This window comes from Neovison vison, chromosome 1, assembly GCF_020171115.1.
Source record: "Neovison vison isolate M4711 chromosome 1, ASM_NN_V1, whole genome shotgun sequence".
Taxonomy (NCBI): Eukaryota; Metazoa; Chordata; class Mammalia; order Carnivora; family Mustelidae; genus Neogale; species Neogale vison.
In genome coordinates, this window is record NC_058091.1 from 288,810,853 (window position 1) to 288,836,278 (window position 25,426).

General features: G+C 37.6%; 1 protein-coding gene and 1 pseudogene across 4 annotated transcripts in view; both read left to right on the top strand.

Moving 5' to 3' along the window:
- LMBRD2 (LMBR1 domain containing 2) overlaps positions 1-5,848 on the top strand; it is a 43,421-nt gene extending 37,573 nt beyond the window's left edge. For 2 of the 4 annotated variants that reach the window (XM_044232724.1, XM_044232734.1), the window contains exon 18: positions 177-5,848. In XM_044232724.1, the coding sequence (XP_044088659.1) occupies positions 177-261 (85 nt within the window). In that variant the 3' untranslated portion in view covers positions 262-5,848. The remainder of the gene's footprint in view (positions 1-176) is intronic. The other 2 variants (XR_006382198.1, XM_044232744.1) reach the window with 2 other exon arrangements.
- Positions 1,381-20,568, top strand: LOC122894178 (annotated as a pseudogene).
- The last annotated feature ends 4,858 nt before the right edge of the window (positions 20,569-25,426 follow it).

Here is a 25,426-nt window from a genome sequence, read left to right on the forward strand (position 1 = left end):
TAAAAAAGCTATTGATTAATTTATAGTTAAGTAAGTCCCCTTGGGATAATGTCTTTGTAAGTTTCGACTTCCAGCTACTGAATAGATGTTACAAATTATGCTTACAAATTATGTAGTCACTTCCTTTTAATGTGTCCTTGTTTTTCTCTCCTCCTTTGTTATTTTTGACACCTCAGATCATTTCTTTATCCACCTTTCAGGTATCAGCCTGGGGGACGATACCTCTCCATGTCTCGAACCGGAATATTTGATGATGTGTAAAGTCGGAGAGAATTTTTGGAACTGACCAAGATCAACACATCAATCCAGTCTTTACGAACATATGTATGCCCTAGAATTTATATGTACTCTTAGTAAAAAGTGTCAGGACAAAAAAGGCACTGGAAGTTACTCACATCTTAGTAATAATAGTTTATTGGCCATCGGATAGAGTGTCATCTTTTTTATTATACACGATTCCTGAAGCATCTGCCTTAGAAGTCAGAGTGTAGTGGAAGGATTCAGTTCATGAGAAAGATCAGTATAGATTGAGAACATGTAGTTTGGTTTGTTTCAGGTTAATTTTTTCAGGAAAGTTGTTTTACAGATCCAAGAAAGCCAAAAGTCATGCCTAAATAACATCATACAGTTCTATTTTTGTGATTTATATTTTTGCTCTTTCTAAACAATATGTTAATCCTGTATTTCACCAAGAGATGGAGACCTCAGATAACGATGGTATTTCCAGAACCCATGTCTTAAAACAAGGCTTACTTACCAGACATAACTGAATGTAGAAAGCTCTTTTTCAACTCTGTATGCAAATTAGTGCGGTTTTTGCATGTATAATTAAGATTATACTTCAAGTGATAGTGTTAGTATCTTTGGCATGTGTACTATAATCGGGTGATGTGTTATTCTTTCAGTCTTGTCTAGTAGCTGGAAATTGCTTTACGCTTTTGGTATTGCTTTGTAAAAATTTTTCATTTCAGGGAGAAATGTTCACCTTTATCATTCAGTATATTGATTTAAGTATTGATCATTCCACTCAAAGAGAATCCAAAGCATTAATGGTAAATAATTTTTTTTTCTTTTTTAAGCAGCCAAAGAGTCCCCACGAAATTCTCTGATTTTTAAAGGTGACTGTTGATGCCTTGTGGCAAATAACATTTGGTTATTTAAAGGTAAAATGTGAATCCACTTACTGTTATTGTTAACAGTTAAATTGTGGTTTATGTGTAATAATTTTGTTAAACATGCTTATGATTTTAAAGTGGGTTTTTTAAACTTTTGTGTTGAAACCAAAGTTGGGTGTATGTTAAATCATCAGTGTTTTATTGCACAGTGAATACTGCACAGTTGAGCACAGCATGCTTGCAGAGAGTTTTTTATGTCCCCGAAATGTTTGCAGCTCAGAGAATCCCCGCTGTGGATTCATCCCGTGGTGACTCTCGGTGAGTTTGTCCCAACAGTCTCAGCTTAACTTAACCTGCTCTTCTGTGTAACTTTTACTAGTGCTGGCTTTCACTCTGAAGTGTCCCAGTTTGAAAATGAATTATCTGGTTACCCTAACAATATGATTGTATATTTCTTGAAGTCAATCTTCCCTTGAATCATAATTTCAAATTTTTTATTTTGCTTTTTACTTAGTATTATCACGCACATTTTTAAGAGACAGTTCTATGCAGATACCGAAAGGAATGGTGCATCATCCTAAATAGCTGATTTTGTTCAGTTTTATGATCTTTGAGGTTAGATCCCCTTTAAAATAATAATAGATGGATAGACTTTATTGTCTGTCAAAGGTTATACAGGCTGCCCATTTGAGCACACACATGCAGCCTTTCACTCTAACGTGTGATTAGAGAACTGTAGGCCAGAAGCAGAAATCATTTGGTACTCTTTGTAATTTTATGATTGACCATTGAATATCTCTGGCAAATTATGTAACCTCTCAGTGCCTCAGTTTCTTCATTCGTGAAATGAAGATGATACTTGCTATTTACCTACTGATCTACCTCACAAAACTATTGTGAGGGCATTGAGTTGATGTTGATAGGCCAGAGTTTAAAAAACAAACAAACAACAAAAAACAGTCACCTGTGCTACTTTTCCCGGTGGCACTTGAAGGTGGTGGATGGAGAAATGATCAGCCCAGAGAGGGGTTCAGTTTCTTATAATTACAGAGAAGCCTTTAAGTCCCCAAAGCAAAAACTGTTTTTAGACTGATTAATCAAAAATCCTTTGAAAAGAGTATATTGTTGTGTATTTGGTCTTTGGGTTTAACTTGGAATATTTTCCTTAAGTATAACGTTGTTTCTTATCAGGTTTTGTCATGAAACCCAGATGCTGTAGAAGAAATAGAAGCAGAAAAAGAGATTATCCAGTCACTTTTATAACTTATAATGCCGTAAAATAAACTGATAGGACAATGTAACGGAATGTACTACTTGACTTTATTATTGAAATTTTTATGGTTATAATAATTGAAGTATAGGTAGTACAAATAACATAGCTCCTTTTGTGACTTCTGAGTTACTTCCAAAATAATTTTTAGTTGTTTAAGTCTAGCGTGCAACTTTTTAAGCAGAATTTATCTTACAGGATTTATAGATGATCATATAGGAAGGTTACCTGGCTGGGCAAATTTGAGCTTATAAGGTAATGACTTAATCCATGAAAAAAAAGAGTTTATTGGTGGGGGGAACTAAATTAAAAATTTTTAAGCCACCTTGTTTAAAAAAAAGGTGGAGTAAGAACAGAAGTTTTCTGTTTGGGGAAGCTTATTAAAATATAATGACATCTACTGTAAAACATTACTACTAAATTCATATACTTTAAATGCAAAGTAATTTCCTAAAGAATTACTTCTGATAATTTGCTTTTGATGTCTTTCGTATGTAATAATAGATCTCTGATTAAATTTTCTAAATTATTTTTCTAAATAATTGTTAGGTAAGGATATTCAGTAAGCCAATAATTAAAAAATAACCATTGCAGAAAGTAATCATTAATAATCTGTTAATTTCACTAATCACCTGTACGTTGCTAATTAACTTTTGTTGCTACATCAATAACTTGTTCTTATCAGTGGAGCTTTTTTATAAACATCATTAGTAAAATAAGAAATAAGGTATAAGCCTAATTATTAGAATTTGCTCTCTTACCATATGAATACAGGGCTTTCGAGTACTTTCAACACACAAGAGGTCCTCATTTCACAAGAGTGGTAAGAGCTAAATCAGAAAATTCAAGGGTTTTCCATTTATAAAAAATAGATCAGAAAATTGGACAATCCATGCCATCAAAAGTAAATACTGCAAATTGATTTATTTTGGGGCTCTGCTGTTTATTAGAGTATCAGTTCTTAAATTTACACTGGTCATGTACCCAAACGAAATTAAGTGTGGATAGGACGTTAATTTGTGTGTGTGTGTTTTAAGTATACAGCAGTGTATGGATGAAAGAATTTCATTTATGTACAATAACAAACCTCATTTTTTATCTTGTAATAGGGTCAGGGAATGTTCTTAATGGTGTGTTGATTACCATCTTAAAGGAAAGTAAACTCTCCATAATTATAGTTCACACTGTTCAGTCATGTGAGTTTTATACTTGTGATTTGAGTGGACTGTGCCTGAAAATCACAAGGATATTTGCACTAAAGAGGCAAAACATGTCCCTGAAAAATCTTAACATACTTGAATCTCCAAAATGTAATGGATCACATTACATTAAATTCTAAATGTTAAGGAGTAAATGGATTTAGAGTTTTATCTTTCCTTTCTTTTCTTCCTTCCTCATTCCTTTTACACCTTTCTTCCTTTCTGAAGCCTCTCTTCACAGTACGACTTTTAATGTGCTGACAGATTTTTCCTGTTGTGTGTACACAGTTGTCTCTGCTGATCAGTACACTCAAAAGGAACTAGTTCTGATTTCATATTCCACTGCTTGAATAACAATATTGCACCTAAAGTAGAGAAACAGATTTTTCTAGACACCGAAGCAACATCTGAACGTAAATGTGACGTATGCTGGCTCAGTGTCTTGGCTTTAGGTTACTAAAGAGGGCACTTCATTAAAATGAATTACTCTCAGTGTAAGGTTTTGGCATAAAAATGGATTTCCAAAAACAGTGATTGTTAAAAACAAAACAAAACCAGAAAGATTAAGAACCTTGAGATACCTTTTCATGAGAAGGAATTTGTAAATAACCTACGTGATTGTCAAAGTTTTCATTAGGAGAGGTTAGAACAATACAAGAGGGTTACAGGAGGCCTTCTAAAATACAAATTCCCTCCATCCATGTAGGATGTAGGGTTCAACCCCATGTAGGGTTCTTTTTCCTAGTGGACTTTTTCATGCTCAGAGCTTAAAGACAAAGCTGTGTCTTCCCCTATCCCAACTGCTGGAGACCAGGCCCTATGATCATTTCCCCAGCAAAGCAGGCACTAGCCCTGCCCCATCCTCAGCCCCATCAATGGGAACATGACCTCACCTCTAATTCCTTTCACACTCAGCCTGGTCTTCCTAAAATTTTATTACCATTGTCAAAAGATTTGTCTGTTGATGTTAATTGAAGCCTTGCTCTAATTTTTAAATTTGTTAATAAAGCAAGAATATTGACATGTTCCTCTTCTTACTGATAACCTAAAAGACATTTGTTTTTAACACACTCCCTGGGGAGAAGTAACTTTTTTTCTCCAAAAATCATTTCTTTGGTGAGTAAGTATCTTGATCTCAAATCATTTTATGAAAGTTTTTTTTTCTGTACTTAGTGCAAAAGAGTAGAAAAAGTGGTTTACTACGGCAGACATATATAAAATCATAATTTATTACTCTGACTGTACACACAATTTTGAGTCAATATTATTGATATAAATCCTATCAACCGAGTCATTTAGAGCTGAATTTCTCAAAAGAATGCTGGCTAGCATCTTCCCTACTTAGTACACCAAGTTGGAGGGGAGAGACTTGTCTTTATTTTATTAAAAGCAATCCAATGGATTTGTTTTTGTCCATACTTTAAAAGCAGCCTAAAAGGATTTTTCTCATTTTAGAAAGTAGAGAACATGTGGACATGTCTTTTAAATTACTGTAATCTAATATATATTTATAAATTATAGTATTGAAAAAAAGAGCTCTAATATTGATGTTACTTTCTGGTATTTAATTTCTATAAAATGTTTTTGTAGTAACTAATTGTAGTGCTTATAATAGTTTAAAAATCATTCTCAAATAAGTTCTGCCCATATCATATTTCCTTGGGGCAATACTCTAAAATTCAATAGTGTAGTGTGAATTTGAAATATTCCTTCACCCCTTCAGTGTCTTTTTAAATATGTCAGTTCCCAAGAGAAGTATACCAAAAGCTCAATTTCTGTGTTGCATTAATAAAGTACTTGTTATTTATCTAATTCAGTGGATTAGATAAAATAGAAGATAGTCTTCAAATGTGCATCTGATCATAATTTTTCTACCTGTTTATTATATTCATCTTTGGTGCATGATGCCAAATTTATCTTTAATCAGCCATTACTACCTGATACATAATGACAAATGTTTTCATATCTGACCAATGGGTTTTAGATTTAACTATTGTTTTCTGCAGATTCTCACTACATTTTCAAATATGTATTTGGAAAAAGCTGCAAAGTGCTACCTATAAGTAAGTTAGCATCTTTGGCCTTATCTGTGCATAATGTTCTCTCGGTTTGGTTTTGATAAACTTGTGGAATTGCAATTGCTTTGTAGTATTTTAACTTATTGTGATGTAATGGATTTTTGAAATGTTTATTTGATTAGCTATTAAAATATAGGAAATTATGTGGCTTTGCATGAAATAAAGTACATTTCTACAAGTTCTTAAGAATTTTGCTGATTATGTGTTTCATTTCATACCATCTTTGAGATTAAACTCCTAAGGACCCTGAGGCTTTCTTTGTTCCTTACAAATAGTGGACAGTATAAACAAAATTTTTTTTTAAAGATTTTATTTATTTATTTGACAGACAGAGATCACAAGTAGGCAGAGAGGCAGACACATAGAGAGGGGAAAGCGGGCTCCCCACTGAACAGAGAGCCCAATGTGGGGCTTGAACCCAGGACCCTGGGATCATCACCTGAGCTGAAGGCAGAGGCTTTAAGCCACTGAGCCACCCAGGCACCCCAAACAAAATATTTTAAGATAAATAATTAAATGTGTGTACTTTAGGTTCTATATTATTTACCCAGTGTTTATAATTAAAACAAGTAAGTGTTGCAAAAATTAGAAATCAATGACATTTAAAGCAGGACAACATTAAAAGTCAGCAAAACCAAAAGCTGGGTGCTTGAAAATATCAATAAAATTGGTTAAATCCTAGCCAGGCTAAGAAAATAGAGTTGCTTTCCTTTATACCAAAAGCAACCATGGAAGTTTGAAATTAAAAACACAGTACCATTTATATTAGTCCTAGCTAATGCAATTTAAGGCAAGAAAAGGAAATAAAAGAGACGCAGATTTAGGATGAATTAAAACTCCTTGTTAGCAGATGACACGATGGTCTATGTAGAAAATCTAAAAGAATTGACCAAAAAAACTCAAGGAGTATGCAAGTATACTAAGGTTGCAGGGTACAAGATTAATATACAAATGTCTATCACTTTCGCATATAACAAATGGACCAGTGAAATTTGAAATTAAAAACACAATGCCATTTACATTAGTAGCTCCAACAGTGAAATACTTAGGTATAAACATAACAATGTATATAAAATATAGATGATCTATCTATATATACATATATATGTATAAAATGTGTATGAGAAGCACAAAACTGATGGAAGAAATTAGAGAACTAAATAAATCTAGAGATTCCATGTTCACAGAAAGTCCTGACACTGTCAAGATGTCAGTTGTTTGCAACTTGATCTATAGAGTCAATGCAATCCCAATCAAAATTCCAATAAGTTATTTTGTGGATATTTTGTGGATATTGACAAGTATTCCAAAGTTTATATGGCAAAGCCAAAGACCTGGAAGAGTTAACACAATATTGAGGGAGAAGAACAAAGAGAATTTACACTTCAAAACTTACTATACAACTACAGTAATCAAAACATTGTGAGATTGACGAAAGAGTAGACAGAGCAGTGAAACAGAACAGAAAGCCCAGAAATAGACCCACATATAGTCAATTGATCTTTGACAAAGGAACAAAGGCAACTCAATGGAGAAAGGATAGTCTTTTCAACAAATGATGTCTGAACAACTGAACAGCCACATGCCAAAAGAAAAAAAATCTAGACACTGCTCACTGCACCTTTCACAAAAGTTAACTCCAAATGAATCATAAGCCTTAAACTATAGCACCAAACTATAAAACTTCTAGAAGATAACATAGAAAAATAGACTTTGGGCTTAGCAATGAATATATCACAAGAATGTGTTTATGTGGACAAAAATACATATAAGAATGCTCATAGCCACATTATTCATAATAGCCTCAACCATAAACAATTCAATAAACAATAGATTTATTTATCCAACATAATGGATATATACATGAAAAACTAAATGAAAATGAGTTAATTGCAGCTATGCAACAAAGATGATCTTTGAGGAAGCCCAGATAGTGGCTCTACTAGACAAAGACTTTGTTGTTGTTATTTTTTTTATTATTAACATATCATGTATTACTTGTTTCAGGGGTACAGGCCTGTGATTGATCAGTCTGAACACACTCTCACCACAACAAATAGCCTCACCAGTGTCCATCACCCAGTCTTCCCATCCTCCCACCCTCTTTCCCTCCAGCAACCCTGTTTGTTTCCTGAAATTAAGAGTCTCTTATGGTTTGTCTCCCTCTCTGGTTTTGTCTTGTTTTATTTTTTCCCTTTATTTCCCTATGGTCCTCTGTATGTGTCTTAAATTCCATATATCAGTGAGGTCATATGATAATTGTCTTTCTCTGATTGATATATTTCGCTTAGCATATTACCCTCTAGTTCTATCCACATTGTTGCAAGTGGCAAGATTTCTTTTCTTTTTTTTTTTTTTTGTTTTTTGATGGCTGTGTAACAAGCCATCCTCTGTGTGTGTGTTGTGAATCTTCTTTATGTGTATATGTGTGTGTGTGTGTGTGTGTGTGTGTGTGTAACACATCTTTATCAATTCATCTATGGACATCTGGGCTCTTTCCATAGTTTGGCTACTATGGACATTGCTGCTATAAACATTGGGGTGCATGTGCCCTTTAAAACCACTACATTGGTATCTTTGGGGTAAATACCCAGTAGTGCAATTTCTGGGTCTTAGGGTAGCTCTATTTTCAAGTTTTGAGGAACCTCTATACTGTTTTCCGGAGTGGCTGCACCAGTTTGCATTCCTGCCAACAGTGTAGGAGGGTTCCCATTTCTCTGCATCTTCGCCAACATCTGTCATTTCCTGACTTGTTAATTTTAGCCTTTCTGACTGGTATGAGGTGGTAACTCATTGCAGTTTTGATTTGTGTTTCCCTGATGCTGAGTGATTTTGAGCACTTTTTCATGTATCTGTTGGCTGTTTGTATGTCTTCTTTGGAGAAATGTCTGTTCATGTCTTCTCCCATTTCTTGATTGGATTATTTGTTCTTTGGGTGTTGAGTTTGAGAAGTTCTTTATAGATTTTGGATACTAGCCCTTTATTTGTCATTTGCAAATATCTTCTCCCATTCTGTCAGTTGTCTTTTGGTTTTGTTAACTGTTTCCTTTGCTGTGCAAAAGCTTTTGATCTTGATGAAGTCCCAATTGTTCATTTTTGCCTTTGTTTCCCTTGCCTTTGGAAACGTGTCTAGCAAGAAGTTGCTGCAGCTAGGTTGAAGAGGTTGCTGCCTGTGTTCATCTCAAGGATTTTGATGGATTCCTGTCTCACAATAAGGTCTTTCATCCATTTTGGGTCTATTTTTGTATGTGTAAAGATATGTCCAGTTTCTTTCTTCTGCATGTGGCTGTCCAATTTTTTCAACACCATTTGTTGAAGAGACTGCCTTTTTTCCACTGGATATTCTTTCCTGTTATGTCAAAGATTAGTTGACCATAGAGTTGAAGGTCCATTTTTGGGTTCTCTATTCTGGCATTGATCTATATGTCTGTTTTTATGCCAGTACCATGCTGTCTTGATGATGACAGCTTTGTAATAGAGCTTGAAGTCCGGAATTGTGATGCCACTAGCTTTGCTTTTCTTTTTCAACATTCCTTTGACTATTTGGAGTCTTTTCTGGTTCCATTTAATTTTAGGATTATTCACGTTCTGTGGAAAAGTTGATGGTATTTTGATAAGGATTGCATTGACTATGCAGATTGCTCTACACAGCATAGACATTTTCACAATATTTATTCTTCTAATCTATGAGTATGGACATTTTTCCATTTCTTCATGTCTTCCTCTTTCTTTCATGAGTATTCTATAGTTTTCTGAGTACAGATCCTTTGCTTCTTTGGTTAGATTTATTCCTAGATATCTTATGGTTTGGGATACAATTGTAAATAGGATCAACTCCTTAATTTCTCTTTCTTCTGTCTCATTGTTGGTGTATAGAAATGCAACTGACTTCTGGGCATTGGTTTTTATATCCAGCTACTTTAAGCCTGTGATTAGAAATGTATTCAAAGAACATTAGAAATGTATTCAAAGAACTAAAGGCAGTTGTGTCTAAAGATAGTATCTAAGTGATAGTAAGAGAACAATGAGAGTGACTACCTATAGATATGAAGTTTCTTTTGGGGGTGAGGAAATGTTGGCTGTACAACTCTGCAGATATCCTAAAACCCACTAAACTGTATACTTTTAAAGAATAAATTTAGGATATGTGAATTATCACTCAATAGAGATGTTATTAAAGAGAGAAAAGAAAAAGAAAATTCTGAGTTATAAATAAGGGAAAGAACTAAAATTGGGTCCCTTAACATTTCTTTTAATCTAGGTTTGTGATATATTTGATTAGTTTTTCTCTTCTGTCTCTTTGATTTTAAAAAGAAAGAGAAAAAAAAATACCAAATTTTCAGCTGGTCTCCTCCAGAAGACTATAAATAGGAATTCAAGATTAATTCTGATTACCTTTTAAAGGAAGCTTTGCTTGGGATGTAGTAGGTTTTTTTAAAAACAAAAATAAAGCAATCATTTTTTGAGAAATATGAGTGAGTAAGTGAATGAATGAATGAATGAATGAACGAATCAAACAATTTCATTCATCTCTGAACTGATCACACCAGACAGTCCTGTGGATATGGTATGCTGGCAAACATTCCTAGCTTGTTCAGCTTCCAAACCTGGCTGAGCAGATATTACTCTTAAAAATTGGGATGAATCTCACCTTACGAAACTCCCCTCAATTAATTGCCTTTATTGTCTCCAGCTTAGGGACAGTGATGGACAGTTCACCATTTCATTGTTGGATAAAGTTAGTCACTCAGTTTCACTTCTTTCTCCTCCTTTCTCTTTTCATAAATTTTCTGTTGATGCGGGTCACTTACAAAGATTTCTTTTTGCAGAACTTCAAGATGGCCATTAAGATTCATTTACAGTGGAACTGGAATCTGGCTATTTAAGACTCATTTTCAGCCTTGCAGACTGTAAGTCATGAGACTGACTCTTGGAAATTCCACTCATCTGAAACTCAAAATGACAAGAAAGTACTTAAGTATGAAATCACAGAGAGGAAAATCATGCTCTGTGTTAAGTAGCATGCCCTTGCTCCTCCCTTATTTCTGAGAAAAGATGTGACTCACTAGTCAAGGCATTTCTTAAATACTGCCTCCTCCATAAAATCTATTTTATCTACCTCATTTCTTCCTTTAAGCTTATCTATACAGCTGACTTAGCACTTACTTTTGTGCTTTCTCTTTTTCATTAAAAAGATCTACTGAGGACTTAATATGTGCCAGGCATTGTAGGGGTTAGACACAGAGCAGAGAATGAAAGCTATTGGAAAAACAAACAAAAAATCTTCAAGTCTTCCCTCTGTTCTCTTGTCTTCCAACTAGATGGGAACATACACTTTCAGAGTGTGACCTCCAAGTCCTAGCAATGTGTTTCTGCAAATCTTTTCTCTCTCATATTAAGTTAATGTTTATATTTTCATTTGCTAATTTTCAAAAGTTTATACCAGATGAATTGAATTTTTCAAAGCTATTCCATGTATTACCTTAATTTTTTTTTTTTTTAACTAAGCTCCACGCCCAACGTGGGGCTTGAACTCATGGCACTGAGATCAAGAGTCACATGCTCTACCAACTGAGTCAGCCAGTGCTCCTTTAAACATTTTTTAAAAAATTCTTAATTTTTAAAATATATCCCCTCTGATATATGTGTGTAATTGGTCGTAGCACACAGAGAGAATCATGGTACTAATTGCTAAGTTAAGTACGTAGTTTGTACACTTTCAAATGCCTAGCTCTTTCTTTTGAAACACTTAACACACTGATAATTTTTACTTGTAATGATTTGTTCAATATCTGCCTCTCCTGGCAAACCATAGGCTCCATCAGGGCAAAGGTCATGTTTTCCTTGCACACTACTGGATCCACTGAATCTATTAGAGTGTATAGCACATAGAAGACAGAAGGTAAACATTTATTACTGAAAGGTGAAGATTTATGAAAAGACTAGGTCAAATAATAAGTTACATCTTACTTGACTAGTTTTTTATAGTTACTGAAACTTTTGCTATTGCCTCAGATGTAATTAGGAAGATTATCCTGATCATTGAATTCAAGAAGCCTCCTTGGCTTCCTCTCTGGCTTAAAGTAGTTGTCTGCCTGCTCTCCGATTTAATCAGAACACCCTGTCAAACTTACTAAACTGACTGCCCATTTGATCCCATTTATTTTCTCCTGATAATCTTGTCCTTTTGGAAGAAGCCTGCCCTGCCCATTGTACTGCTGAAGTGGCAAAACAACTTCCTCTCTCTTGTCCCCAGTAATTGTCAGAAATTATCCTCAGGGAAAGAATTTTCTCCATTGGAAGTGAACTTTTAACATTAGTCCCAACATTAGTTCTTTACATCTTCTTCTTTCTCCTGAACAAATTTTTAAAAATAGTTGAACCAGGGTCACCTGGATGGTTCAGTTCATTAAGGTTCTGACTCTTGACTCACTTGGGGAAATCAGAGGGGGAGACAAATCACGAGAGACTGGACTCTGAGAAACAAACTGAGGGTTTCGGAGGGGGTGTGGTGGGGGTGGTTGGGTGAGCCTGGTGGTGGGTATTAAGGAGGCACATATTGCATGAAGAACTGGGTGAGGTGCATAAACAATGAATTTTGGAACATACACACACAAAATAAAGTAAAATTAAATTTTAAAAGGGGGCTCTGACTCTTGGTTTCAGCTCAGGTCGTGATCTCAGAGTCGTGAAACTGAGCCCCAAGTCAGGCTCAGTGCTTAGCACAGAGATCAGTTGAAATTCTCTCTCTCACCCCCTCCCAACCCCTCTGCCCCTCCCACCACTCTCTCTTTCTCAAATAAATAAATTAATTACATATTTTTAAAAAATAGTTGAACCATTTAAATATACATGAATAGTGGTATACCCTGTGTCCTTATGTTATGATAAATGCGTATTTGCTTTCTCTCTCTCTCTCAGGTTGGCACTTTCCAACCCTGGCTGCGTATTAGAATCACCTGAGGAACTTTGAACAAATACTTGTGTTTGGGTCCCACTTTCAGAAAGTCTTGTGTAAATTATATATAAATTATGTAAACTCCCCAGGAATTATAGCACACAGTCAGGGTAGAGACCTTCCCTGTGGAGCCATGTTTCTCTCTCCCTTCACCGCTTACCAGAGGGCATAGGGCAGGGCTATGGGTTCTCCTTAAGTGTTTGGTCTTCACTTTAACAAAAGGAAATCAAGCAGCTGATGGCTGATCTTCAATTTATAAGTCAACTGCCTGTATCCTAGTTGGAATCTCATTTTTTAGCTCACTTTGTGGATCCTGAATCACCAGTAAAGAATCACCTTAGCAAATGTTCAAATATTATTAGAAGAAAAGTAAATGAATCTTCAATAAAATACAGTAAATGCTCAAGTAAAAGCTAACACGGAGGGACGCCTGGGTGGCTCAGTTGGTTAAGCAGCTGCCTTCAGCTCAGGTCATGGTCCCAGCGTCCTGGGATTGAGTCCCATATTGGGCTCCTTGCTCCGCGGGGAGCCTGCTTCTCCCGCTGACTCTGCCTGTGCTCGCGCTCTCTCTCTCTCTCTCTCTGACAAATAAATAAATAAAATCTAAAAACAAAAAAACTAACACGGAGCATTGATATTCAGCAAGATTTCAGAATTTGTATCAAAGAAGAGGCCCTTAGAGGCAAATAAAAGTTCAAAGTCCTTATTCCCTGACCCTTACATGGGAAGCCCAAGCAACAGTGATCTTTTTGAATGATTTGTTGCCAGTGGAGTGTGAAGACATCCATTGGCTCAGTAGTTGAAAGCAAGCCAGCAGCCATCACAGGCACACGGCTTCTACAGTGGTTTCTCCAATGGAAAATGCTGTTTTCCACTTATGTTCATGGGACACTGACATCAAGATGATTACAGCCCTGGGAAAATAAATCCTACACACATGTACATTTGAGAGCAAAGTTCATATAGAATTGCAGGTCATACAGAGCATCATGGATGAGCTCCAGCATTCAGCCAGTGGAGAGAGATCATATGCACCAGCTATAGCTGGTAACATCTTCCAGGGAAGGAAGAGCATCAAAAGATGGATAGGATTTCTATGAGGGGAAGAAAGGAAGAGGGAGGAAAACAGGGGCATTCTAAGCATCAGGAAGAATTGTAGCAAAGAAAAAAACAAGAAAATGCCATGGTAGATATGGAGATCAAGAAAAAACCAGCATCTAGAGCAGAAAGTTCTCAGGAGAGACCAATAAGACAGGTTATTATCAAAAATGCTTTCAAGATATTCAATTCTGGTGCCAAGATTCCTTCATATGTTTCAAGATTAACACTGTCCATGAATATCGAATATCTTTCACTCCTTCCTCCCTCCCTTCCCTCTTTCCTTCCCTTTTCCACAGGAACTCATTTACAAAGCTTTTAAAGGTCGTGAAGCTCTACATGCAACTCAGTGTAGTCATGTGTTAGGAAGGACAGACAGGATGGGCTCCCTAAAGAATGAGAGTTTCGACCTAGGGCTGGTTATGCTACAGACTGCTGCACTTCCTGGTTGTTGAGAAACTTGGAAGGCCATTTGTGACCATCCTTGCTAGCACATTTGAAATTATGAATTTTGATCTGCCTGGGCCTGTGTCTTAGGTTCCAGCATTCTACTCTCCCTGACAGATCACATGGATTTCTGAGGCCAAGAGAAAAACTCTCTGATGTTCTTCATTTTGACCTTGAGGGAATTGTATATTCATGCTCAGTTTGATGACTCTATCAGGGAATGTTTCCCAGAAGGCTCTAGGTCAGACCTACTTTATCTTTAACTGAAAGCAGAACTATGGTTTGTTAATTCTGACTTTGCCTTTATTTTGCCTGGCCCCTGCTTCCCTACACTGTTTATATTGCAAGCTTAATGGTCAAACCTGTTGAACCAATACTCAGGTGAGTAAAACCTTTGTGCTCCATTTGGATGTAAGGAATCACTCTTATGATGGTGCCTTTAGTGCACAGATAGAAATTGCTCAGACAAAGGTTAAATCCAGGTGGATTTTTTTTTTAAAGGATTTACTATTTATTTATTTGACAGAGAGAGCAAGAGAACAAACAGGGGGAGGGGCAGAGAGAGAGAGAGAGGGAAAGGGAATCTCAAGCAGATTCTGCACCAAGTACAGAACCTGACACACAGGGTTATATAGATGATGGTGTCTCATACAACTAACAACTCTCTCTTTTGCCTTTCCAATCATTATTTCTTTTACTTATTTTTCTTGTTTTATTGTTCTGGCTAGAGTTTATACCATGATGTTGAATAAAAGTGGTGAGAGCAGACCTCTCTACTTTGTTCCTGTCTTAGGTGGGAAGAGTTCAGTATTTTACCATTAAAGTATTATTATAGATCAAGAATTTTTTCAACATATGCCTTTTATCACACCAAAGAAATTACTTTCTATACCTAGCGATATTGAGAGTTTTATGATAAAATGGTGTTGAATTTTGCTAAAGTTTTGTTCTGCCTCTATTGAGGAGATCATATGAAACTTCCTTTTTACTCTGCTATTGAGGTGAATTATAATGATAATTTTTGACTTAAATTGACCTTGCATCCTTGGATAGAAGAATTGGACACGATGTACTATGTTTTCTATATATTGCTGGATTCCGTTTAAAAATATTTTGAAGGATAGGTTGGCCTCATAAAACTCCATTGCAATTGTAATTTCTTCTTGTATTTTATGAGGTTATATTTCTAGAAGTTTCTTTTCGAAAAGCTTTTTGGTTCTGAAATCAATTTTTGTAAAAAAAAAATTGAAACTAAAGCTATTTAGAGATATTTAAAATTTCTAATTTTTCTAGTGCCAGTTTTGATAAGTTGTGTTTGTCCAAATAATTTGCTCAGCTCGCATATCTGACAACTGGATATTTCATTTTTCATAGAAACAAGGAGACACATGGGCACTGGGTACTCTGAAATAATTGGTTCTCTACTGTAGGCATCTTAACAGTCATACATGCTGCCTTGTCAGAGCCTTTCCCAGCCCAACCCCAGGAGATATAGAGAGCTCTAGGGAGCTGTACCTTTCTACCCTGGTGCTTCAGGATTATGCTGACTATGCTCTGGATTAGTCTTCCTCAAAGTGTGGTTCTTAGCTCATCTTTGTCAGGTTCACTTGAGACACTTATAGAAAATACAGATTCTAGGCCCCACCCTAGACCTACTGAATCAGAATCTCTAGGTGTGAATCCTCATAATTTGCATTTTCAACACACCCAAACTGTATTTATACTGACTCAATATTTGACCGAGTCTATAAAACTGACTGTGGAGCAAACTCTATTTTTTACTCTTTCCCTCCACAGTCTGTGCTAAACCCCAAAGTGAGACAGCAAATGGAAAGATATTTTCATTAAGAGTCCATCTATGAGTATTCTAAGAGAAATACATGGAAATCATCATTCTCTCCAAATGTTAGTCCGTTTTGATGTTGTGTAATAGAAAAAACTTGGACTTCAGGGTCAGACCCAGCCTGAATGGAATCCTGGTTCTGCCATTTATTTCATATATTCTCTCCAACAAGTGTTTTGGGTCTCAGCCTCAGTTTCTGGGGTGTGAAAGAGCACTTGGCACTCAGGATTGTTGACAGGATTGGATATATGTTTTTAAGAGTCTCATTGCAGTGTCTGACACATGTTAGGCATGACTAACTGAGTCTTTTTTTTTTAAGATTTTATTTGTTGATTTACAGAGAGAGGCATCGAGAGAGGGAACACAAACAGAGGGAGTGGGAGAGGGAGAATGTGCGGCTTGATCCCAGGATGCTGGGATCATGACTTGAGCATAAGGCAGATGCCCAACGACTAAGCCACCTGGGTGCCCCGGGTCTTTTTTATTATTATCGTTACATCTCAGTTAACAAGTACCGAAAAACCAGACGCATGCCTTCTTGGCTAGTGTTAACTGGGAGGCAAAGATCCAGCTCCTTCTGTATTTTTGATGCTCTACATTTCAGTCTGGCTTATAGCTTTCTATGCATTCTTGAGAGATTTACCACCATCTTTTTCATTAAGTCCTCCCTGATCCTATAGCAACCACTACCATGGGGGAAGCAAGGAGTTCAAGTGCATGAGGAGTGGCTAACTCTGGAAGAACAGAAAAAGGAGAGAGCAGAGATTACAGATCCTCTCAAAAGTGTACCCGCAGAACATCATGGAGAGACTGGAAGCTGGAAGGGGCACAAATACCCATGAACTTAGGTTGCCTGGTGGCCAAGCCCACATAGGTCACTGGAAACCTTTAGAAAACTGAGAATTTGAGACCATGTTGTATCATTTGAACACATGTATCTCTCTGACCATCTTCTAGCTGCCTCCCTCGCAAGGGTGGATGAGATCCAGCTCCTGAGCATTTGGGAATCCTGCCTGCCTCCCAGTCTCCTCTGGGGAAAGCCCATAGTACTGGATGCGGGAAGGTGTTCACAGAGTCCTCTGGAGGATACAATCAAAAACTGTCTCTGTCTTCCCTCCTGACCCACAAGAGAGGAAATTGAAATACAGTTTATCCAGCTGTAAAGCCCGCAGGGAAAGGAAACACCAATGCTGTGATCCTGGAGAAAAAGGATAAATCAAGGCTCAGAAAAATCACTTTCTTCCAGGCCATCCAGCACATGTTATCCTAGGGAAAAGAAAGGTTTCAATTTATCCTAAACAAAGGAAGCCCAGAGAGTTCAGAGGTGTGCTGCATGAATAGTGTGACTCTTTTTTTCTGTTCTCTCAAGAATTTGAGAGCTTCACTGACAAGTTGCAGATGTAGGTTTTGTTATTGTGACGCTGGGCTCCGTGGTACACACCAAAAGGTGGAGGAAGTCCTAAAGAAGATGAATACTGTCTTTGCCCACCTTCCCCAGGGGTGATTTGGAAGTGTCAAATTGGCAGTCAGTGTGAAAACTGTGGACTGACTTCCTCAGAGTGACCTCGTGGGCAAGGACTTCCTCCTACAGGCAGCAGCTGTTCTGCCCTTCTCTCTCTCCAGTTACATTTTCTTTAGTGTTGCTTGCAGCGGTCACCCCTACCTGGGCACTACACCACCCTTGAAAAGGAAAGCATCTGTTAGCAGAAGTCAAAGCACCAGAAGAGATCGTCACTTTGGGGTCATTTCATTCATTTGTAACCCAGACCGGTTATCTGTAGCCACAAGTGATATTCAAGAGGGGTTACTGTGGCCTCTTGCAATTGGTAGGTGATCAGGATCAGACACCTTCCAAGAAATGCCTATAAATGTTCTGAGACATAAGTATGCAGAGCAGAAAGGATGTTGCTGCTGTGCAGTGGCCTGAAGCCACCTGCTGATTACATACAAACCCCCTACAGGCACTGGCCCAGTTCCTTCTCACCAAGAGTGCGAGAGACCTAGGGGCCATGGTGTCTTCCTAATATGATTAAAATTCCTCATTTTTCTGTCTGAGCTGTCCTACCGCATCTTCAAGGGGGTTTCTCTCTCTGGCCCCTGCTGCATTCTGGGGATGCTTCTTGTGCATAGCTGCAGACTGGATCAGAATCACTCAGTGAATTGGAGATACACGTTTTTTATTCCGTCCCTGCAAATGTATCTCAGTAGCCAGAGGTAGAGCCAGCAAATTGCATTTACCAAAAGTACTTTAAGGGTTTCTAGGTCCTTGGGCTAAATAAGCTCCTCCTCATCTACATTTTATTTTGCTACAAATAAGGGAGAGACAGTATGACAGGATCTGGCAGTGTTAAAGTATAAGACATAAGCCCTGCTTTAAAATGACGTAGAGACACAATAAAGGGATCAATGGATGAATGGTGGTATATGCTGAACTTACTGCTCTCTCTGCATTCTTAGCTTTAGCTGTTCTTTGGTTCAGGTTTTAGACCCATGTTTCTGAGAGTGCTCATAGAGTGTCTTCCAAGTAACTGACTCTTTAAATTGTTCCCAAACACCTCTAGAATCCCCTGCATGTTTTCCTGACATTGCTCTTTTTCCAATTGCGCCAAATCCTTTCTCCAGCATCCCCTTTCTTTCCCTTTCTTTCTTTCTCTTTTTTCTCTTTCTTTCTTTCTTTCTTTCTTTCTTTCTTTCTTTCTTTCTTTCTTTCTTTTCTTTCTTTCTTTCTTCTTTGTCCAAGCTCACCCCAGCATTCACCTATTTGTCTCTCATAGAGGGCAGAATAGCATGATGGAATGTATTCATCATGATGTGCCTGTGGTGGGGATTCTTTTCCTCACAGACTCTACTCTACTCCAAGTAGAAGCCAAAGACCTGGGTATCTCCATTCTGATAGAGCAGCTCCAAAGGAGCCCTGGCTCCAAAGATGAAGCAAGTCATGGGAGACAAAAGATATGTATGTAGCCCTCGGAGTAGCACTAGGGGAACTGGCTGGAAGGTCTTTCCCCTCCACCCCCATATAAGCTAAAACTCAGCTGAACTAAGATACCAGCTGACCTATTTTTACTGAATATCAAGTTAAAGAATGAGTCTTATATTTCAGTAAGGCAAATTCAAGGCAGATGATAGGAAGAACTTTGTGTCTTTAAAAGAAACTTATACAAGTTTCTCTTTTTAGAGTTTTTATTTCTCTTGAGATGTTTAAAGTAAGGTTCTGGACAGGTACAGGGGTGTCCTTTTGCTTCTTCAAACACGTCATTCTTTCCTCTAGAGGTCTTTGCCCTTAGCTGTTCTAGAACATTCTTTCCATTTAGCTCCAATGTCTTCACTTCAGAGAGGCCTTCTCTGATCATTGCCAGCCATTCCACATAATTTCCTTCACAACACGTGTCATACTTTGTAATTACTCTGTTCATTAGTTTATTGTTTATTGACTATTTCTTCCAACTAGAATGTAAGCTTCATGAGAGTAGGTTCATATCTTTCTTATTTATCCTGGCTTCTCTCACTGCTTTGCACACAGTAGGCACTCCATAAGTAATTGTTGAACAAGTGAAGAATAACTAAATACTAGTCCTCTACATCAGGGGTTCTTGACTCAAGCAACACAGTGATGCTCCTGGGCCTCATGAACCCCTAGAAATGTAAAATTGTGAAGAGTATGTGTTTGCATATCTGCATTTCCTAGAATGTATTTTTATGATGTTCCTCAGACTGTTAATGGGATCTAAAACCCAGCAGGGCCACGAACTGCTGCTTGGAGGAGTCCTTCCATGCCTGGAGTAATTACTGTATGGTGTTCAGCATGACAAGGGGTGTGGCCCACCTCAAGCCCCATGGCCTGCAGCAGCTGTGGCATGAGCAGTACCTGCTGAACGTCTTCTCGTTCCTGCTGGTGGTCACCTTGGGTACTATTTGGCTGTGTGGGAAGCTGCTAGACATGGTCAGAGGCCTTTGTAGGGCCAGGAAGCTGAAGCAGATGTGACAAGGATGTATCCTAGGTCTGGGTGTATTGGGAAGTCACTGCTTCTTGGTATGCCTCACACTTGCATAGACCATACTGGTCTCCCACTACCTTGGCTCCCTTTATCTCAACTCCTCTTGTTTATATTAGCACAACCTGCTTCTTCTTCTCTCCTTTTTTTTTAATTTGGTTCATTTAGCCACTATAGTGATCATTAGTACATCAATATTTTTGATGTAGTAGTCAATGATTCATTAGTTGCATATATCACCCATGGGTGCTTCCTTCTCTATTAACATTTTCTTGCCAGAGCTCTTTGGCTTTTTGGCTTACTGAATAGCTGGGGCTATGTTGTGTTTCTGCCTGTGTGTGATTCGACTAACTTCTCAGATTTAAAACCTTGTCCCTAGCTTATCACTCTTCTCTCCTAGGCACTTTGCTCTGATGATTCCAGTTTTCAGATTCAGCCACTTTCTCAGTCTCTTTCTCCCACTCTTGCCTTCATCCCAGTAGGAGGCGCTATTAAATCCTGCTTCATGCTGTGGACTTTCCAGTGTGCTCTTACAAATGCCAGAGGTCCGTACCTGCAACTCTAAGCATGTGTGATCTTCTCCCCAGAATTGTGGGAGGCTGTGCTGCCTAAGTATAAGACAGTATGGAAGTTCCTGTTAATTAACACCCTTGGGAACAACCCTCAACCAATGGTCTTGAGATTTAGCATGTAAATAGCCCAATTCCCTTTTTTCTCTTATGGGATAATTCTAAGTCATGTCTTTTGCACTGTTTTGCAGTTTTCCTATGAACTTAAACTATGGTAACTGACTTATTGAGTCACACTTTTTTGGCTTACTTCCCTTCTCTGTATCAGTTTCCCATTTTCACACCAGTGTTCCTAAGCATTTTCCAAATAAACTATTTGTACTCAAGTCCTTATCTCAGGGTCTGCTTCTGGGACTGCAGTAGACTGGGACTGCAGTAGACTGTTTCCCCTAAATTCATACGTTGAAAACCATACTCCAGTGTGATGGTATTTGGGGGTGAGGCCTTTGAGAGGCAATTAAGTAATGAGCATAGAGTCCCCATGAATATTAATGCCCTTATAGGAAGAGGCCAGAGAACTAGCTAGTTCTCTAGTCCACTCTACCATGTGAGGATACAATAAGAAGTCAGCTGTTTACAAGCCAGGAAGAGTCTGCACCCAAAACCAACCATGTTGGCACACTGATCTCAGACTACCCAGCCTCCAGAACTGTAAGAAATAAATTTCGTTTTTTAAAAAAAATTTAAATTTGAAGACTTTATTTGAGAGAATGGGAATGTGTGTGAGAGAGAGATAGACTATGAGATGGGGATAGAGGGAGAGGGAGAAGCAGAATCCCCTTGAACAGGGAGCCCGATGTGGGACTTGGTCCCAGGATCCTGCGATCATAACCTGGGCCAAAGGGAGATGCTAACTGACTGAGCCACCCAAGTATTCCTTTTCTTGTTTATAGACCACTAGATTTATGGTATTTTGATATAGTAGCCAGAACTGAGTAAGACAAACCCAAATTGCCTCTTTTTCTGAACTCCCTTCAAAATTCTGGTTCCAGAAAGCGACCCCCTAAATATGTGCAGACCCTCCTTCCCATAATCTTCCCTCCAAGAACTCCACTGCAGCTACAGTATCCCCTCCTGCAGGGAGCACCATCTTTGCTGACTACAAATAGGGCCCACAGGTTGTTCTACAGTTTTTTCTTTCATGAAATATTTCCATGACACCTGCTTTCTAACATGGGATTATGAGAAAGTCAAACGGGACCATGAAAGTTGTGTTTAGCCTTAATATGTTTTTGTGAGTCAGGCAGCAAGATATGTGGTGATTTCTTTTTTTTTTTTAATTCTATTTTTTATTTTATTTATTTTATTTTTTATAAACATATAATGTATTTTTAGCCCCGGGGGTACAGGTCTGTGAATTGCCAGGTTTACACACTTCACAGCACTCACCATCGCACATACCATCCCCAATGGATATGTGGTGATTTCTAAGACTACTTTGATTCAGGAAAAGAATTCCATCCCCTTTTCATTTCATTGCAATGGACCTTCCTATATGTTATTTATCACTAGAAATTAAATTGATGATCAGTCATAGAAGTTCAAAAAATAATGCCTTAAACATATAATGGGTCTATTTCCTTCTCACATGAAAGATGGCTAGAGTGGAAATATGGGATTAGAATGGCACTTCTCTAATGTCAACAGTTCTCCAGTCCCCTCTTTCCTTTCTGGCTTGTCACTCTTGCCAGTTGCTTCCATCACGAGATTTCTTCATGGGTGCTACATGCTTGCTGTAGCTGGAGCCAGGATATATGTGCTCTAGGCAAGGAAGAAGGAGGAAAAAAGAATTCTATGTGATACAGGCAGAATAATGGCTCCCCACAGATGTCCATGTCTTAATACCTGGAACAGGTAAATACATTACATTACATGGCAAAAGTGATTAAGATTTCAGATAGAATTCAGGTTGCTAATCAGCTAACCTTAAAATAGGGAAATTATCATGGGTTAGCAGGTGAGTCTGATACAGTCACAAAGACCCTTTGTAGTTGAAGGAGAGGAGAGATAGAGAGAGAGATGTGGCCATGGAAGAATGGCGAGAGAGATGCTATGTAGCTGGCCTTGAAGACAGAAGAGGAACTCTGAACCAAGGAAGGTGGACCTCTAGAAACTGATGAGGCAAGGAAATGAATCCATCCTAAGGGTCCTCAAAAGGAACAGCCAGGCCAACACCTTGATTTTAGACCATAAATCCAACAACAGATTTCTAACTTACGAAAATGTGAAATAATAAAGTCATGTTGCTTTAAGCCACCAAGTTTATGGTAATTATTTACAACAGGAAATAGAAACCTAATAGAGCATGTTCCCCTTGAAAGCTGTAACTATTCAGTGACTCCCATTTAATTTTCATTAATCAGAACTATGTCACATGATGACTCCTATCTACAATAGAGGTTGGAAAATGTAGAGGCTTTCCTTTTGTTTGTAAGTTTTATTACAAATAAAATTGAGGTTTGGTTAGTAAAGCAGAATAGGAGAAGGAATATTGGGTCAGGCTTTGATCAGAGAAGAAGGAACACTATGAATTATGTAGAAAAAAAGAATTATCATTGGGTGTAGACCTTAACATATTTGTGGCAGCAGGTGCAACAGCCCATGTAAGGTTCTACTCTTGAAATTTAAGTCAGCTAGACTGGCTGTGAGGAAAAAGAAAGTAGAGGAGAATGAAAGCAGAAATAAACTAGAGCCGGCAAGGATAAGTGGGACTTGTGAGATGACTAGAACTCATGTATGTCTCTCATACCTCCAGTCTCAATGCCCTAGGAGATCTATAAGAGAAGTTGGCTTCTTTATCACAGAGTTGCATGTGCACTGTCCCAGGGCTCAGAGAAGTGGGAGGGAGCTACAGGATCAGTGCTATGGATCCATACCAATATGCAATATGTTTCCATTTGTATCTTCTTTAATTTCTCTCAGCAATGTTTTGCAGTTTTCATTGTACAAGTCTTTCACCTCCTTGGCCAAGTTAATTCCTTCCTAAGTATTTTATTCTTTTTTAATGCTATTGTAAATGAAATTGTTTTGTATATTTCTTTTCAGGTTGTTTACTGTCAGTATAGAAATGCAACTGATTTTTTTGGCTTACTTTGTACTCTTACTATATTGCTGAATTCATTTATTAGTTCTAACAGGTGTGTGTGTGTGTGTGTGTGTGTGTTGGTAATCTTTGGAATTTTCTACATGTAAGATCATGTCACATGTGAATAGAGATAATTTTACTTCTTCCTTTCTAACTTGGGTGCGTTTTATTTCTTTTTCTTGCTTAATTGCTCAGGCTAGAACTTCTAGTGCTATGTGGAAGAGAAGTGATAAAACAAGCATCTTTGCTTTGTTCCTGATCTTAGAGAAAGCTTTGTTTTTTACCATCGAGTATGATGTTTGCTGTAGGTTTTTAGTTAATGGCTTTTATTATGTTGAATGTTTTTATCATGGAAGGGTGTTGAATTTTGTCAAATGCTTTTTCTGAATCAATTAAGGTGATCATGTAGTTTTTTTCTTTCATTCTGTTAATGTGGTGTATTACATTGATCAGTTTCCCTATGTTGAACCCTCTTTGCATTTCAGGATAAATCCTGCTTGGTATTGGTGTGTAATCAACTTTATATGCTGCTGAATTTGTTTTGCTAGTACTGTTGACCTTTTAAGAGCATGGGATTAGGAGTGCTAATCCCTCACATAGTAAAAAATCTGCATATATTTTGACTCTCCCACAATTTAGTTACTAATAACCTACTGTTGACCAAAAGCCTTACTAATAACATAAAGAGTTGATTAACATATACTTTGTATGTTATATGTATTATATACTAGATATATATGTATTACTATTACATGTATTACATATACTACATGTATATTTTATATGTATTATATACCATAAATAAGCTAGAGAAAAGAAAATGTTATTAAGAAAATCATAAGTGAAAATATATTTACAGTACTATACCATATTTATTGAAAAAAAATCCACATATAAGTGGACCTGTACAATTCAAACCCATTTGTTCAAGGATCAGCTATGTATATCCAATATAAAGATAAAAAGAACTGCAAACAAAGCTTATTTATTGAGTAGGTTTTTCACAGTTTTGTGGGTTAGTATATTTGACTTCACTTTCTATGCATGATAGGACTAAGCAAATGAGTAAATGTATCAATGTTGTTTCTTACTTTTGAAAAAGAAAATTACAGATGTGGAAGTGGGGACAATTGGAACAACCCCTGTGATTATTGAATTGAGATACCAGTATAAATTATAAACTGATTTTTTGTCACTAGGTAATAGACAGCTACAACATCTATAAGTAGGGAAATAAATATGGGATCTTGATATCTATATCTATAACCAAATACTTCCTAGCTCTGTCCACTGAAAGGACTATAAACAATGGTGCTTTGTTAGCAATGAGTACACCTAGCCACCAAAGCACACCTAGCCAAAAGATACACAAGTATCTTTTGGTCTAGTAGGTCATGAGCTCCATGAGTCCAGGGACGGACTTAGGCACAACTTCACCTTTCACCATTAATTTCGATTCTGTGCATACAAGAATCTTTATAAAATTAAACTATTTATAGGCATCCAGCTGGTAAATTTCAGGACCAGATTTTAATTACTTGAAAACCAGTCTTCTCTGTCCTGTGTAAGCTGCTAAGAACCTGTCATCCAATGTTGTCACCTCCTGTCTCTGCTATTAGGTATAGATCAGTAGCAGTGGCCACCAGCATCATCAGACAGACACTTCTACCCCTGACACCCCCCTGGCCCACCCAGGGGTTGGTGGGCTGGATCTACCACATCCTCTAGATGGGGCACAGCACACCTCAAGCCCCTGCACCTCCCAGCAG